Source organism: Labeo rohita, chromosome 15 (assembly GCF_022985175.1).
Source record: "Labeo rohita strain BAU-BD-2019 chromosome 15, IGBB_LRoh.1.0, whole genome shotgun sequence".
NCBI lineage: Eukaryota > Metazoa > Chordata > Actinopteri > Cypriniformes > Cyprinidae > Labeo > Labeo rohita.
The window spans coordinates 24,291,419-24,306,352 of record NC_066883.1 but is presented as its reverse complement, the minus strand read 5'-3'; the positions used below and the strand labels follow the sequence as shown (position 1 = coordinate 24,306,352).

Sequence of the window (14,934 nt, the reverse complement as noted above, 5' to 3'; positions counted from 1 at the left end):
GCTTTCAGCCTATCACCATGATGCAAACATGATGCAATATCAGACATACAGTAGTAGTTCTTCACAGGGTTTTTTATTCAATTGCGTTGCTTTTTTTTTTTTGTAAATATGGACGTGTTTGACTTTTGCACTCACGTCTCTTGCAGCGTCTCATGGATGAAACTGCATTCTAAAAACGCGGCGCTCAAGTTAAAAGAAGTTCACTCCCATCTTCTTGCATGTTTTTTCTATTCCGCTGCCCGCGTAGCATCTTTGTCAACACAAAAAGCGCATTCTGTGTGAATGGCGCCTAGCGATATGAGCGAGAGTTAATCATGTGCACCGACATGCGGTTTGATCAATCTTTTCTCTTTACTGTTGGCATATTGTCAAACTGTCTAATTCTAACCTTTGGTAATATTTCTATTAAAAAATAAAAATTGCGATTCCTCGATTTCTAAAAAAATAAAATAGTGGCAAAACATTACATTTGAATTAATCGATAAAATCGTAAAAATCTCCCAGTCTTTTAAGTCTTTACTGATACGTAGTATAAAAAGATTATAAAAAAAATAAATAACGCTGAACGGTCAGCATTCCAGACATGCTAAAACACGCATAATTAATTCATAATATAGCTCTGGGAAACAAACACAACAGATACAAGGTTTCCACAGCTCTCCCTTTAATTATCCACTTTTCATTTGTTTTCATGTGTTGCTTTTTATTCCAACTACCAACTACCAACTACGCGTCAATTTGAACCCTGCTTCCGTGCACTTTTTTAAAAAGCCAAAACAATAAAGTGCAGATGTACGCTACACAAATATTCCACACAAAGTTGAAGTGCTGCTTTTTGTTTTTCTAACTCCATTATTTTTTCCCTTTCACCGTACAATATTTCAGACCAGCCCAATAATCTCAGCGAACATTTTCCTTGCTTCCATTGTAAGAGGGTATTCAGGGGGTTGGAGAAATACCTGAGACACAAAACAATGATTATCTGAGGGCAAAAGCGCTGAGAGCGGCCGTGCCACAGTGTTGGAGGGGTTTTAGATCATTAGCCAGCCTCTCTGTGTCTGTCTAATACCCAGAAACGCTGTCTTTGTGCTTAACCAAAGAGAGGCCATTTAGGCCTCATGGCCCTCGATAAAGGCCTGCTCTGGCTGGAGACATTACACAAACCCCTGCGCCATTCCACACAGGGCCCGGATCTCAAGGGCCCTTCACATTTCAAAACCACTACACCCCAAGCGCAGCCACCTTTTGTGTGCAAGAGCAGCAGAAAAGAAAAGGAATTTGAACAGGAAGCAGCCTGAAAACCCATAATGGTGCTTCTGATGGACAAAGACGAGGAGTAGAGGAAGAAAAATCTTAATGAATTTAGCATCTTTCCAAGAAGGACACACTCAGCCTCGGCGCACTTTTTAACCCCCACTAAATCAAACCCCGACCCGCCCGCCCGGGGACGCGTACGCAAACGCCGTCACGGCGGCAGAGCTTAAGCCCTCCGAAAGCAGACGCCTCGCACGGGATGATGTGAAACTCAGCCGCCGCATGACGTCAACCCGAGTGTGGCAGGCTTGGCCGAAACCCTCAAGAATGGCACGTCCGAGCGAGGCAAGGCGCCTGGCCAGTCAAAACGATACTGCTTATGGAGCCGTCATTTGATTAATGACTCATGTGTGATGGCCTGCGCAGTGATACATGACAAGCCAATGGAAAGAAGATCCATCAATGCAAATCCACAGCCGTCGCAGGCCTAACTCCAAGAGGCCGGCCGGGTCACCCTCTGTCACCTGACCCTTCTGTTCGAGCGCACTCCGCTCCATTTGCATTTTCTTCTAATGGCTCAGACCTGCTCGCCCTGTCACTGATATCTTGTTTTTCTCCCCCAAGCTGTTCTATTTGCATCTGATAAAGCAATGAACACAAGCGATCCATCTAAGCTGACGCTTTCCATTCGTTATTAGCTTCATTTGCACACATAAACCTGCAAAAAACAACACCGGTACGCAAACATCATCCCATCACCGCCAAAGTGAATTAAAAAACGCATCCTCAACAACCGCCAACGCGAATAACGTTCCTGAATATCGCAAGGCGTTCCAAAACGTCAACCGTTGAGAAATCACCAAGCTTTAGGAGCATCTGCGCTGACTTGAATTCCCAGAAAAAAAGTCGCGCTATCCCGGTTTGGGAATACTTTGATATATTCTGTTTCACCCATTCATGTCTTTCGCGCTCGTCCAGGTTTCCCAGACGTGCTCCTGTAAGAGCGTAGTTCACAGGAGGTAGGGATTAGGACGGCAGGGGAGGAGGAGGAGGAGAAGGAGAAAAAAAAAAAAATGGGATGAGTGGAGAGGAAAAGGAACAATGGCCGTACCGCCGCACTCAGGGGAAGGCGCTGTCATGTCAAGTCTGCCTGGGCCAATTCCCAGAGCTATCATTATTAAAATACACACTTTCAAAGGAGGAGTACTACAAGTGGAAAGGGGGGGAAAAAAGGAAAGTAAGTAAAAGGAGAGGCCAGAAAGTGCCGGATAAAAGCAATCCCGGTGGACAAAGTGAAAACAAATTAAAAGAACCATTATAAAACACAGATGCTGCAAAGAAAATAAACTTCACAAGATTTACTGTTTTCAGAAGAAATCAGACATCGGTGGAAAAGCCATTTCTGGTTGCCTCTGCTTTTACAGTATCTGCTCGCTGCTATTTTCAGGCTTGCAGCGGGGTCAAGCCAGCCTATGTGAAAATGGCCAACTGCCAGTCTTTTCCCCAACCACCAGTGAATGAGAGTGCTTTTAAAGTGACAGCGGAGCTTTTTTTCCTTGTGAAGTTTTTGGGTTGTTCGGCATCCGCTTTAATGAGCAGAAACATTATATGAAACTTCCTGCTATTACCAGACGTCGTGCCGCACGAGCATTTTCACCTTCAAACTGCATTACAAAATGGGACGTTTTCAGTTCCCCTTGCGCTGATTTCAGAAGTCGCCGTATGATTACAACCCATTACATCATGAGCGAAATTATTCACTGCTGTATAACAGCAACACACGTATTTATCAAAGAAAGCATTCAAGCATGTAATTTATTAACCAAACTACATCCGAACGTCTTGCTACACGGCTGTCTGAAATCAGATCCAATAGTTTACAACATGTCAGCATTTACAGCTCATCAGAGGAGCACCTTGGTGACAGTGGGAATCTACACTCTTCTGTGGCTCAGATAACAGCCTTACTGAAACCATATGTGAGCGAGTTTGTTTGCAAGGCAACGTGCGTGTATGTGTATGTGTGTGTGTGAGGATGTTTCACCTCAGACGAGCAGACTTTGCAAACGGTGCATGAGAAGATGAACAGGAAGGCATCCGCAGACTCAATCAATGCACCTCGGCATGTGGCTCTGATCAGGAGCACGTAATCTGATCATGTCAATTTACTTATGGGTAAGTGGGAACCGTATTCTCTCCTCCCAGTCATGAACGCTGCAGTGTCATTTCAGACATGTCTAAATGAAACCCTATGCTGGTGTTTCAGAGGAGGGGGGAAAAAAAAGAAATGTTTTAGTGAGTAAGTTCAATTCAAAGCATCAGGATGTCAATCAACTCGCTGGATGATGGCGCCGTAACAGCTGTAGACACATGTTGCTCAGTCTTGAAAATGTGGATACATCTATGCAATATTATTAAAATAAGAATGTTAATTAAACAATTAGTATCATTTTTAACATTTAAAAACATATATACACTACCAGTCAAAAGTTTTTGAACAGTAAGATTTTTAAAGAAGTCTTCTGCTCACCAAGCCTGCATTTATTTGATCCAAAGTACAGCAAAAACAGCTAAATTTGGAAACACTGTTACTATTTAAATATATTAAAATGTAATTTATTCCTGTGATTTCAAAGCTGAATTTTAGCATCATTACTCCAGTCACACGATCCTTCGGAAATCATTCTAATATCCTGATTTGCTCCGCAAAAACATTTATTATTATGTTGAAAACAGCAGAATTTTGCTGAAAACAGCTGAAAAAAGTAGAATTTTTCAGGTTTCTTTAATAAATAGAAATTTCAGAAGAACAACCTTTATCTGAAATAGAAATCTTTTGTAACATTACAAATGTCTTTATCATCACTTTTGATCTATTTAAAGCATCCTTTCTAAATAAAAAAAATTATAATTTCTATAATTTCTCCAAGCTTTTGAATGATAGAAGTACATCATTATTTCAGATACATGCTGATCTTTGGATCTCTCTATTCATAAAAGAATCCTGAAAAAAATGCACTCAACTGTTTTAATTATTGATAATAATAATAGAAAATATTAGTTTTTTGTTTTGCTTTTTAACAGCAAATCAGCATATTTGAATGATTTCTGAAGGATCGTGTGACACTGACGTCTGGAGTAATGATGCCGAAAAAGTAGATTTGATCAAATGAATAAATTACATTTTAAAATACATTCAAATTGAAAGCAGTTATTTTAAATAGTAAAAATATTTCACAATATTACAGCTTTTGCTGTATTTTGGATCAAATACATGCAGGCTTGGTGAGCAGAAGAGACTTCTTTAAAAATCTTACTGTTCAAATACTTTTGACTGTCAAGTAATATAAATCAAATTACAAAAGGTCCAATTTAAAAAAAAAAAAAAAAAAAAAAAAAAAAAAAAAAAAAAGGAGCAGCGCAATTCCAGTGCTGCAGCAGCTGAATGAAAAGGAAACGTAGGAGAATTTCCTGTTTCTTGTGCCTGTGCCATGGACGTGTTAAACAGCACTGACAAATGATGTTTCCTTTAATAAATATTTTTAAAAATCGTTCTAACCTACAAATGTCAATAATCAAAACTTCTATTGCGTTTCCAAACGCACACTAAATTAGTAATCTTACCCTGCCTAGACCAACCACTATTTTCAAACTCATTAATGCAATTAAAATATCTAGTATCCAACCACAACATCAACTCTGCAGAGCTGCCAAAGTTCATAATTACAAACCAACTGGTAGAACCCTGTTAAATAATATCAAAGAATCTACAATAAGAAATTAAAAACCAGACATTCCATCATTACTAGTCTTGATTTGACAATATGGCAAAAACATACATATATAACAGCTGCTTCAGCCACAAAATAGGCAATAGAATCCATTTATTTGCTTACCATAAAATTATATTGTGCAAACAGAAACATATCAGTGTTTTCATTTCCTCAGTGCAATTTGTGGTTTGGGTCTAAGTTACACATAAAAAAGCCTGACAAAGAAAAAAATATTTAGTCCATGTAAAAGTACTCAACCACCAAAGCTTTTAAAACACATCTTAATGGGATAAAATATATACAATCAAAAAAATCACATCAGAAAAGGAGGAATGCTGCATTGCATCATGGTACAGAGAAAACTTCACTGTGGGACAGTGCAGGGTCTCAGGTCATGAGAAGTGTCAAAATCACATTTCCTCACAGTGGGAAAGGGCAGCACATCATCATGGCTCACTCTGCCTGATAAAGACACACCAGCCCACTCAAAAAGTTTTCGCATGAGAGCAAGACAAACAAAAAAAACACATACCAGGCCACCCAGGCCAAACAACAACACGGTCTCAATGAGATGTTTACAATCGGCATGCCAGGGGAAAGACAATGCTGCAACACGAAACAGAAAAAAAGAAAAAGATGTTCTTAGAAAATGATATTTAAGACTAAAATTAAGCATTAAAAATAAAGAAGTGATATTTAAAAGAATGATTTTCACAAATATGACATTAAATGAATAAATAAAAACACTGTGAAAAATCTGGACAATGACGACTGATAAAAATCCATAACAAATCGTTTATCTTCAAGGCATAAGTCGGAGGAAGCATTGCTGTTTGCTTTTAAGAGGAGGCCATTCATAAAATTCAGGACAAATTACAGGGTAACTTCAGTCCTTTTGCTGGATTAGATTCATATCAAGACAAAAAGTGGCATGATTCAGGCCTAAGTATTTTTCCTCTCTCAGCCAATGGAGTGAAATAAGGTCCTTCATTTGAAACCGGCTGTCAACAAAAAGCTAAGAACACAGCGCCACACAGAGGCCTACACGGGTAGTGTTTTTGCAAACCAGAGTAATAAATCTTCAGGATAGGGAGTCTGAATGAGACTGTACATGATGCAGAGTTGTGGTATGTTAAAACAAGAGCGGCGCTTTGATGCCTGGGCTGATTGCACGTCTGTTGTTTTGCGAGCGGAGGAGCTGAGCTTTATCTTTGAGAGCCGGAGAGCCGCTGTGAAGCTGTGATGGAATTTAAGAGTGTGTGTGTGCCACAAACAAGGGAGGAGGCAGTTTGTGATTACAGAGAGTGTTTGCTGGCCCTGCCTGTACAGATCAGATCAGCTCATCTGGCTGCATGTCCGACAGACACACAGACACAGACACACACAGAGAGAGAGAAAAGTAAACAGAAGAGATCTGATGGTTGTAAATGATTCAGCACAGGACTCAGTGAGTGGGACACACGCTTCACCGCCACACTCGACACGAAAGGAAAACTTCGAATCTGCTCTAAAGGAAGGACAGCCCAACAACAAACATTAAATGGAAAACGATAAATGTTTAGTTCCATATTTCAAATGCAGATTTGAATCTGGATTAGATGGTGTACACAAAAAATACCACCAGTGGAAAACTCTCTTTTATCGCAAATTACACTACCCGTCAAAAGTTTTTGAACGTCTTTTAAAGAAGTCTCTTCTTATGATCTAAAGTACAGCACAAACAGTAAAATTCTGAAATATTTTTACTATTCAAAATAGCTGCTTTCTATTTGAATATATTTTAAAATGTTGTTTATTTCTGTGATTTCAAAGCTGAATTTTTAGCATCATTACTCCAGTCTTCAGTGTCATATGATCCTTCAGAAATCATTCTAATATGCTGATTTGCTGATCAAGAATCATTTTTTTATTATTATCAATATTTAAAACAGGCGAGTACATTTTTTTTCAGGATTCGTTGATAAATAGAAAGATTTAAAGATCATGATTTATCTGAAATACAAAGCTTTTGTAACATTATACCATTCAAAGTTTTAAAATCTTGTTTTTTTGGGGGAAAGAAATTATAGAAATAAATACTTTTATTTAGCAAGGATGCTTTAAATTGACCAAAAGTGATGATAAAGACATTTATTATGTTATAAAAGATGTCTATTTCAGATAAATGCTGTTCTTCTGAACTTTCTATTCATCAAAGAAACCTGAAAAAATTCTACTCTGCCGTTTTCAACATGATAATAATGATAAATGTTTTTGAACAGAAAATCAGAATATTAGAATGATTTCTGAAGAATCATGTGACTAGAGTAATGATAAAAATTCAGCTTTAAAATCACAGGAATAAATTACATTTTAAAATATTTTCAGATAGAAAGCAGTTATTTTAAACAGTAAAAATACTTCAGAATTTTACCGTTTTTGCAGTACTTGGGATCAAATAAAATGCAGGCTTGGTGAGCAAAAGAGACTGATGTTGGCTGGTAGTGAAAAAGTTACAGAAATCCTCTTCAATTCAAATTACACTACCATTAAGGTCTGTAATTTATTTATTTATTTAATTTTTTAATTTTTTTTTTTTTTTAAGTGTATTTATGGGTGTATTTATTTAAAAAATTCAGTTTGTATTCAAAAGTACAGTAAAACAGTAACATTGTGGAAATATTATTGCAATTTAAAAGTAACTGCTTTCTTTTGCTTTTCTTCTAATACATTTGGAAATGTAGTTTATTCTTGTCATGTTTCCTCCAGTTTTCAGTGTCACTTGATTCTTCAGAAATCATTATAATATCCCTAAACTGCTTAATATGTTTGTGAAAAGCATATAATATTTAGTGATACATTTCTTCCCCATGATCCTAGATGAATAGAAAGTTTAAAAGAACAGCATTTATTTAAAATGGAAATTTTTTAAACATTATAAACGTCACTTTTGATCAATTTAATGCGTCCTTGCTAAAGAAAAAAAAATAACTTTGGAACTTACAAAAAAAAAGTGAAAAAGTAATTTTAATGTTATATTAATAACCACAGCATTGAGGTTTTAAAAACCACTTGCTCCAAACAACATTGTGTCATCAGTTCTGCAAAAGCATCCATGTCTGGCTGTTTTTGCTTTAAGATGATGAATGGTGTAAACAGGCGTAGTTACTGATAAAACAAGCCTGAAACCCAAACAAGCCGTATGCTGACATTAAATGGCTCAGAGGAAGTATCCCGTTATCCCCAACTCAATAACAGTGAATTAACAGCTTCCTGTTGCACCTTGTTTTTCCTTTCAAAATAGTCAATGAACATACGAGAGGAGAAAAAAAAAAAAAAAGAGACCACCAAGTTTTGTCAAACCAACACTGAATTTCCTGTAAGCGCCAAGCTGATGTGACCGCCTCAGTCCAGACGGCTCTTTCCATCGCACTCCTCACATCCTCGCGCAAGGCCGACACAGAGCTTAACCGCTGCGCAGCATGGCTACCAAAGCCACATGTGCCCTAAACACTCCCGCGAATGGAAACCATACAACAACAGTTATGCTTTAAAAAGCATTTTCCTTTAGCATTTAGGTAGAAAGGCAGACGGACAAAACTGAAATCAGCACCCAAGCGAAAGAATTAACTGTCTGTTACCAGCACCGAACAAAGACTGACTTGTTGAATTATCTAACAATGCCATGAACCTAAGTCGAGGGGGCTGTGGTGCCAAAAATAGATTGAAAAAACTCCACAATTAAACTGGGAGAGAAGAAAGCCCGATTGTGGTTTCTATTTTTACAGAGTGCCAGCTCTGAAGGATGTGTACTTCTCTAGTTCCTTCCCTAAATCAATGAGTTGTCACAAGAGACAATTGCCAGTCTACTGTTGTGGCTACTGCGCGGCAGCTTTTCTTATCAATCATTTATTTCTGCCGCCTCCGTTCACGCTCACGAACCCAAAAATGAACAAAACCGACGGAAAAGCAAACGGAAAGTGACGCTGATAGCCTTTTCTCTTTTTGTGTCTGATAGCTAATCATGGCGGAAAAGGATTTCAAAGTGTGACAACCACAAAAACAATTTTGCTCGTTTTTCAATGACGTAAAATGTAGTTTCCTAGCGAAGGAAAATGCAGAAAATGTTATTTATTTGTAGAAATCCTGTGTGAAACTATGTTCTTTTATATTTTATTTTTATTTACGTTTTTTAATTTATTCAGCAAAGATGTATTTAATTAATCAAAAGTGGCTATTTCAAATAAATCCTGTTTTTATTCAAAAAAAAAAAAATACTGTATTGTGTTTTACACAAAAATATTAAGCAGCACAACTGTTTTCAACATTGATAATAATAATAATGTTTCTTGAGCACCAAATCAGCATGTTAGAATGATTTATGAAGGTTCATGTGACACTGAAGACTGGAGTAATGATGCTGAAAATTCAGCTTTAGCATCACAGGAATAAATTACTTTTTTAAAAAAAGGTTAAAATAGAAACGGTTGTTTTAAAATGTAATAATATTCACTGCTTCACTGTATTTCTGATCAAATAAATGCAGGCAATTGTAAATCTATGAAATTACAATTAAATAAAAATCATTAGGAAATAATTTCACTGCAATTTGGTTTATTGAACAAATGTTTCATATAACAGGAAAGGTGAACTTTAAGTGTGAAGAAGAGCAGTGTGTAATTTGTAATACACTGAAATATAATGCTTAAAAAATACTAAGAGAACAAGAAAGAAAAACTGAATGACTGGTTTGCAAATAAAGAAAACATCTCCGGCAGGATATGTGAGTGGCTCGAGCATTCCATCTCCAAGTATGAGCCCATAGGAGAGGCCCTGAGGGACCACGGAAAAGTGCAGACCACTTTGTCTCCCTTTCTCCCCCACACTGTTTCATCTTAATTCAAAAGCCACATCCTGCTATCCTCCCATCTTTTGGCTTAAGGAATTATGGAATGATCCTTGAGGTTATAAAATCCGGACAGTCCAAGATTTGCCTCTAAGGCATTCGAGCTGCCTCAGACTTCTGTTTCTTAGATTCCCGCATCCTGTTCCCAGTACAAAAAATGTCACTTCAGAACCCTGTTGTCAAAGTGTCTCATCGGGCTGAAGCTGATAGGACTAATTGTTGACAGGTGCTTCTAATGCCCGGCTTTGAAAAGTGAGTCTGATTTACGACAGGGCTTCTGAGGCCCACTTTCACGGCTGCTGGTAACCATCCCTACACGGGACGCCAAACATTCCGGCCCTGTGATGTCACAGCTTTGCTTGACTGCATGTGGAAAAAAAGCTGTATTTTCTTTGAGACAGTCAGAAGTCACTGAAATTAATTATATCATTATTTAAAAAAAAAAAAAAGAATGTAACAGAAAATAACATTTAATGAAATTTAATTGAATTTTACCTTTAAAAACATTAGACATTGTAAACAGCAATTTTAAAATTTCAATTTTAACTTTAAAAATGTGGTAATGCTAAAAATCTGCAAAATATGGAAGCCTGTTTCCGCCACTGAATAAAACATAAAAAAAGGTCTTTGTGAGTTTTGCGTGACTTTTTTTCTCATAATTGTGATACAAATGTGCACAGAATGGCATACCAACTCACACTTGACTTTTTTCCCCAGAACTGTCAGATATAAACTTGCAATTGCAAGTTATAAAATCAGAATTGCGAGCAATAAAGCCAGAATTGCGAGAATTAAAGTCAGAATTGCGTGACATAAATTTGCAATTGCGAGTTATAAAGTCGGAATTGCAAGATAAATTCAGAATTGCATAATATAAACTTGCAATTGCGAGTATTGAAGTCAGAAACGTGAGATATAAACTACAATTTTTACATTTTTTTCCTCAGAATTGCAAAAAATAAAGTTAGAATTGCGTGATATAAACTCAAAATTGCGAGTTATAAAGTCAGAATTGGAATAAACTCACAATTTTGACTTTTTTCTCAGAATTGCAAGAAATAAAGTGAGAATTACATGATATGAAGTCAGAATTGTGAGATATAAATTCAGAATTGCGTGATATAAACTTGCAATTATGAGTTATAAAGTCAGGATGGCGAGATATAAAGTCAGAAGATAGTTTGTGAGATATAAAGTCAGAATTGCGAAATATTTTTAACAATTTTAACTTTTTTCTCAGAATTGTGAGAAATAAACAGAATTGCGTGATATAAACTTTTGTGAAAACACAATTGTGAGTAATTAAGTCAGAATTCCAAGATAAAAACAATTGCAATTCTGACTTTTCTTGCAAATGCGAGTTTGTATCTTGCAATTCTGACTGTTTTCTCGCGATTCGAGATTGTATCTCACAATTCTCTTTTTTTTCCACACAATACTGACTTTTTCCTCAGAATTGTGAGATATAAACTCCCAATTTATAGTAAAAGTCCAATTTTGAGAGGAAAGAAAGACTGATATTTGCTCAGAATTGAGTTTAAATCTCATAATTGAGAAATAAAACGGCAGAATTGTTTGAAAAAAGTCAGAATTGCAACATAAACTTGCAATTCTGAAAAAAAAAAGTCTTGAGTTTACTTAGAATTGTGAGTTTATGTCTCGCAATTCTGAGAAAAAAGTCAGAATCGTGAAATAAAAAGTCACAGTTACCTTTCTTATTTTGTATGTGGTGGTGGAAATGGGCTTCCATAGCAAGACGCAATGCAGTAGCCAAATAAATTATTTTGATGCATTATTTTGACGCTTCTAAATGTTATAAATAAACAAACATTGTTTACATTTACTGATTTAGTGTCTGTATGGTGTCATTTGATATATGACTTTGGGTGTCAGAGTAAGCGAGGCTCTCTTGAACCCTTTGGGAAGCTCTGCAAACACCCTGCGGCTGATTGGAGTCTCCTGTGTCCGTATCAGCGGGGTGCTTTCGGCAAGCACGGATATATTGATTAATCAGACCTCTGCTTTATGGAGTGGGGAGTGCTGATGGGCAAACAACACTGACAGGCGTGCCAGCTCCTGTGGCAATCAGCACAGAGATGAGAAGTGTGTGTGCAGGCAGGTGGGTGTGTATGTACGCAACGGTCAGACGTGGTCAGTGAGAGTGAGTTTGCAGCCAGGGACAGTGTTTGACAAACATCACATTGTTGTAACAGAGGTCAACAGGCTCAATCACAAGGTCTACTAGGGTGACTCGATTAACTCCTGACTGGCCAGGATCTACTTGCTCCATGTCAAATTCTAGAAGGATGTCTATGAGCTCAGTGAAAATTAATTCAAGATGGTGGGCAATAAATGTAATTACAATGTATGAGAAACGAAAATTTTACAGGAATAGTTCACCAAAAAACGAAAATTCTGTCATTAATTACTCACCCACATGTCATTCCAAACCCGTAAGACCATCGTTCATCTTCGGGACACAAAATAATTAAACGTGTCAGTTGGATTGCTGTCTGTGCAGGGTCAGAAAGCTCTCGGATTTCATCAAAAATATCCTAATTTGTGTTCCAAAGCCTTACGGGTTTGGAACGACATTAGGGTGAGTAATCAACAACAGAATTTTCATTTTTGGGTGAACTATCCCTTAAAATAATACAATTTCTATTTAATCAAACACATTACCAGAATATTAAAAGAAAAAAAAAAAAAAAAAAAAGTTTCCTAACCATGTAGCGGTGATCCAGATGGGCTACTAGAGAGGCCAGGAATGGGGCTACATCGGCCACCCTGTTTGCTGCTTAGCTCTTGCTCAATCTCCTCCAGTCCGGCACTCTTCTGGAAACGGCTCATGCGATTGACCACACGTGGGGACATGTGTGTGCGTGCACATGGCGGTCCACCATACGGGTTGATGGGAAAGACATGAGAGGTACCACGAAGAGTACTGATCACCACCCAGCGGCAGTCATGGCTGAAGCAGATGTCCTGCACCTAGAGCAAAGGCAAGAGAAAACAAAGGAAAGAAGCTCAAAACCTTTTTAGATTTGAGTTGGTTCAGATTTGAAAAAGAACAAGCATCAAAATGTATTAAAATTAACATTACAGGATGCTTTCCGAGTGTTGGGTCTTGAGTGAACAGTGTGAACAATGCCTTTGCTTCAAAATTTGGTAGCAGATCTTCTTATGTACTAGGACATACATTCAAGTTAAAGAGATTAATTAAAAATTAAAGCTGCAAGCAGCGTTGAAGGGCCCTTGCACCCGGGCTCACTGCCACCCGACGGCTTTAGGAAAACAGCAAACGGTGAGCAATATGCATTTAAAATGGTAAATATAGGAGGAATATGTCAAAGTCATTTATATGTGCCAAACTTCCTGCTGCCAGCTGGTGGCGCTATGACCATAACTGGATATTAGCATGTAGTTTAGGGCTAAAAGGATTCCTCGAGTAACTTGAGTAACTCGAATACAAAAAAAAATCATTGAGGCAAATTATTTGCTTTAAAGTTAGAAAGTTAGTCAATATCAAACGAAGAGTGCCTCAGCATGATTACAAATGTGATACTGATTTTATGCAACAGTTCATCAATAAACAAGAAGCTAATATTAAGATACTGACATTTTAGACGGCACATTGCCTGTTTTTGCTTTATTTCGCCAACAATAACCATTCCAAACACTGCCACAGCATGGTTTTACGTCTTTGAGCAACATGGCGGTGTTTCGTTCTTGAATGAATCACCCGTTAAATGATTCAGTTCAATCGCAATGACTCACTTACTTAACAGTGACTTGCTGACACCTACTGGCGGTTTTGATATCACATTTAAAGGAGATTTCCACTTCCAAAACAACAATTTACAAATAATTTGCTCACCCCCTTGTCATCCAAGATGTTCATGTCTTTCTGTCTTCAGTCGTAAAGAAATTATGGTTTTTGAGGAAAACATTTCATTGACAATCAACAATCACAAAACAATCATTTAGACGTGATTCGTAGTAGTGATGGGAAGTTCGGATCATTTTACCGACTCGGATCTTTGAGTCTCGTTCAGCAAAATGAACAAATCTTTTTTTGAGTCATTTCGTTCATTTTAGCAAAATATAATTAAAATGTTACGTGTTACTTCCCTAACACATCTACTGCTTACACAAATGTTGATCACACTACAAACAAGACACAACTGTAATGCTATAAGAAACAGAAAAGATTAATACATTGTTTACCTTGGTCTTTAGTCTATGATTAGCTCACCTCACCTCTTATCTGACAAGTTTTCGGGTTCGCGTCGTTCGTTCATCACGTGACAGCCCCATAAGATGAACGAACGATTCGAAAAACCAGAAGATTCGAAACAGGTGAACTAATTCCAGTACAGAACCTAATAGGATGCTGGGCATGCGCGACCGAACTAATCACTCCCAAAGACGACTCGTTCTTCCTGAGTCACATTAAAGATCCGTTCAAAATGAAAAAATCATTCAAGAATGCATATTCCAGAGATTGTGCTACATGAGCTTTTGTGCTTAAAAGGTATACAAATTTTTATTTTTCGAAAAAAAAAAAAAAAAAAAAAAACAAAGAGAACGATTGTTTCGCTACATAAAACCCTTCTTCCTTGGATGGGATCGTTTAGAGCCTTTTGAAGCTGCATTTAAACTACATTTTGGAAGTTCAAAATCGGGGGCACAACTGAAGTCCATTATATGAAGAAAAATCCTGAAATGTTTTCCTCAAAAACCATAATTTCTTTACGACTGAAAACAGAAAGACATGAATATCTTGGATGACAAGGGGGTGAGAATTATTTGTAAATTGTTGTTCTGGAAGTGGACTTCTCCTTTAAAGTATCTTCATTTTAAAAATACATGTAAATATCAGTATTCAATGTTTTGTTTAAAATAACAAAATATTATTTATGCATTTGTAACTTTCTTGATTTATGCCTTCGTTTTAGGTTGTAATGTTTATATGTGACCCTGGACCACAAAACCAGTCATAAGTGTCAATTTTTTGAAATT

At 37.2% G+C, this 14,934-nt stretch overlaps 1 protein-coding gene across 3 annotated transcripts in view; it reads right to left on the bottom strand.

Moving 5' to 3' along the window:
* bcas3 (BCAS3 microtubule associated cell migration factor) overlaps positions 1–14,934 on the bottom strand; it is a 324,375-nt gene that overhangs the window by 226,886 nt on the left and 82,555 nt on the right. For all 3 annotated transcript variants that reach the window (XM_051129928.1, XM_051129927.1, XM_051129929.1), the window contains exon 15: positions 12,639–12,903. In XM_051129928.1, coding sequence (XP_050985885.1) covers positions 12,639–12,903 — 265 coding nt within the window. The remainder of the gene's footprint in view (positions 1–12,638; positions 12,904–14,934) is intronic.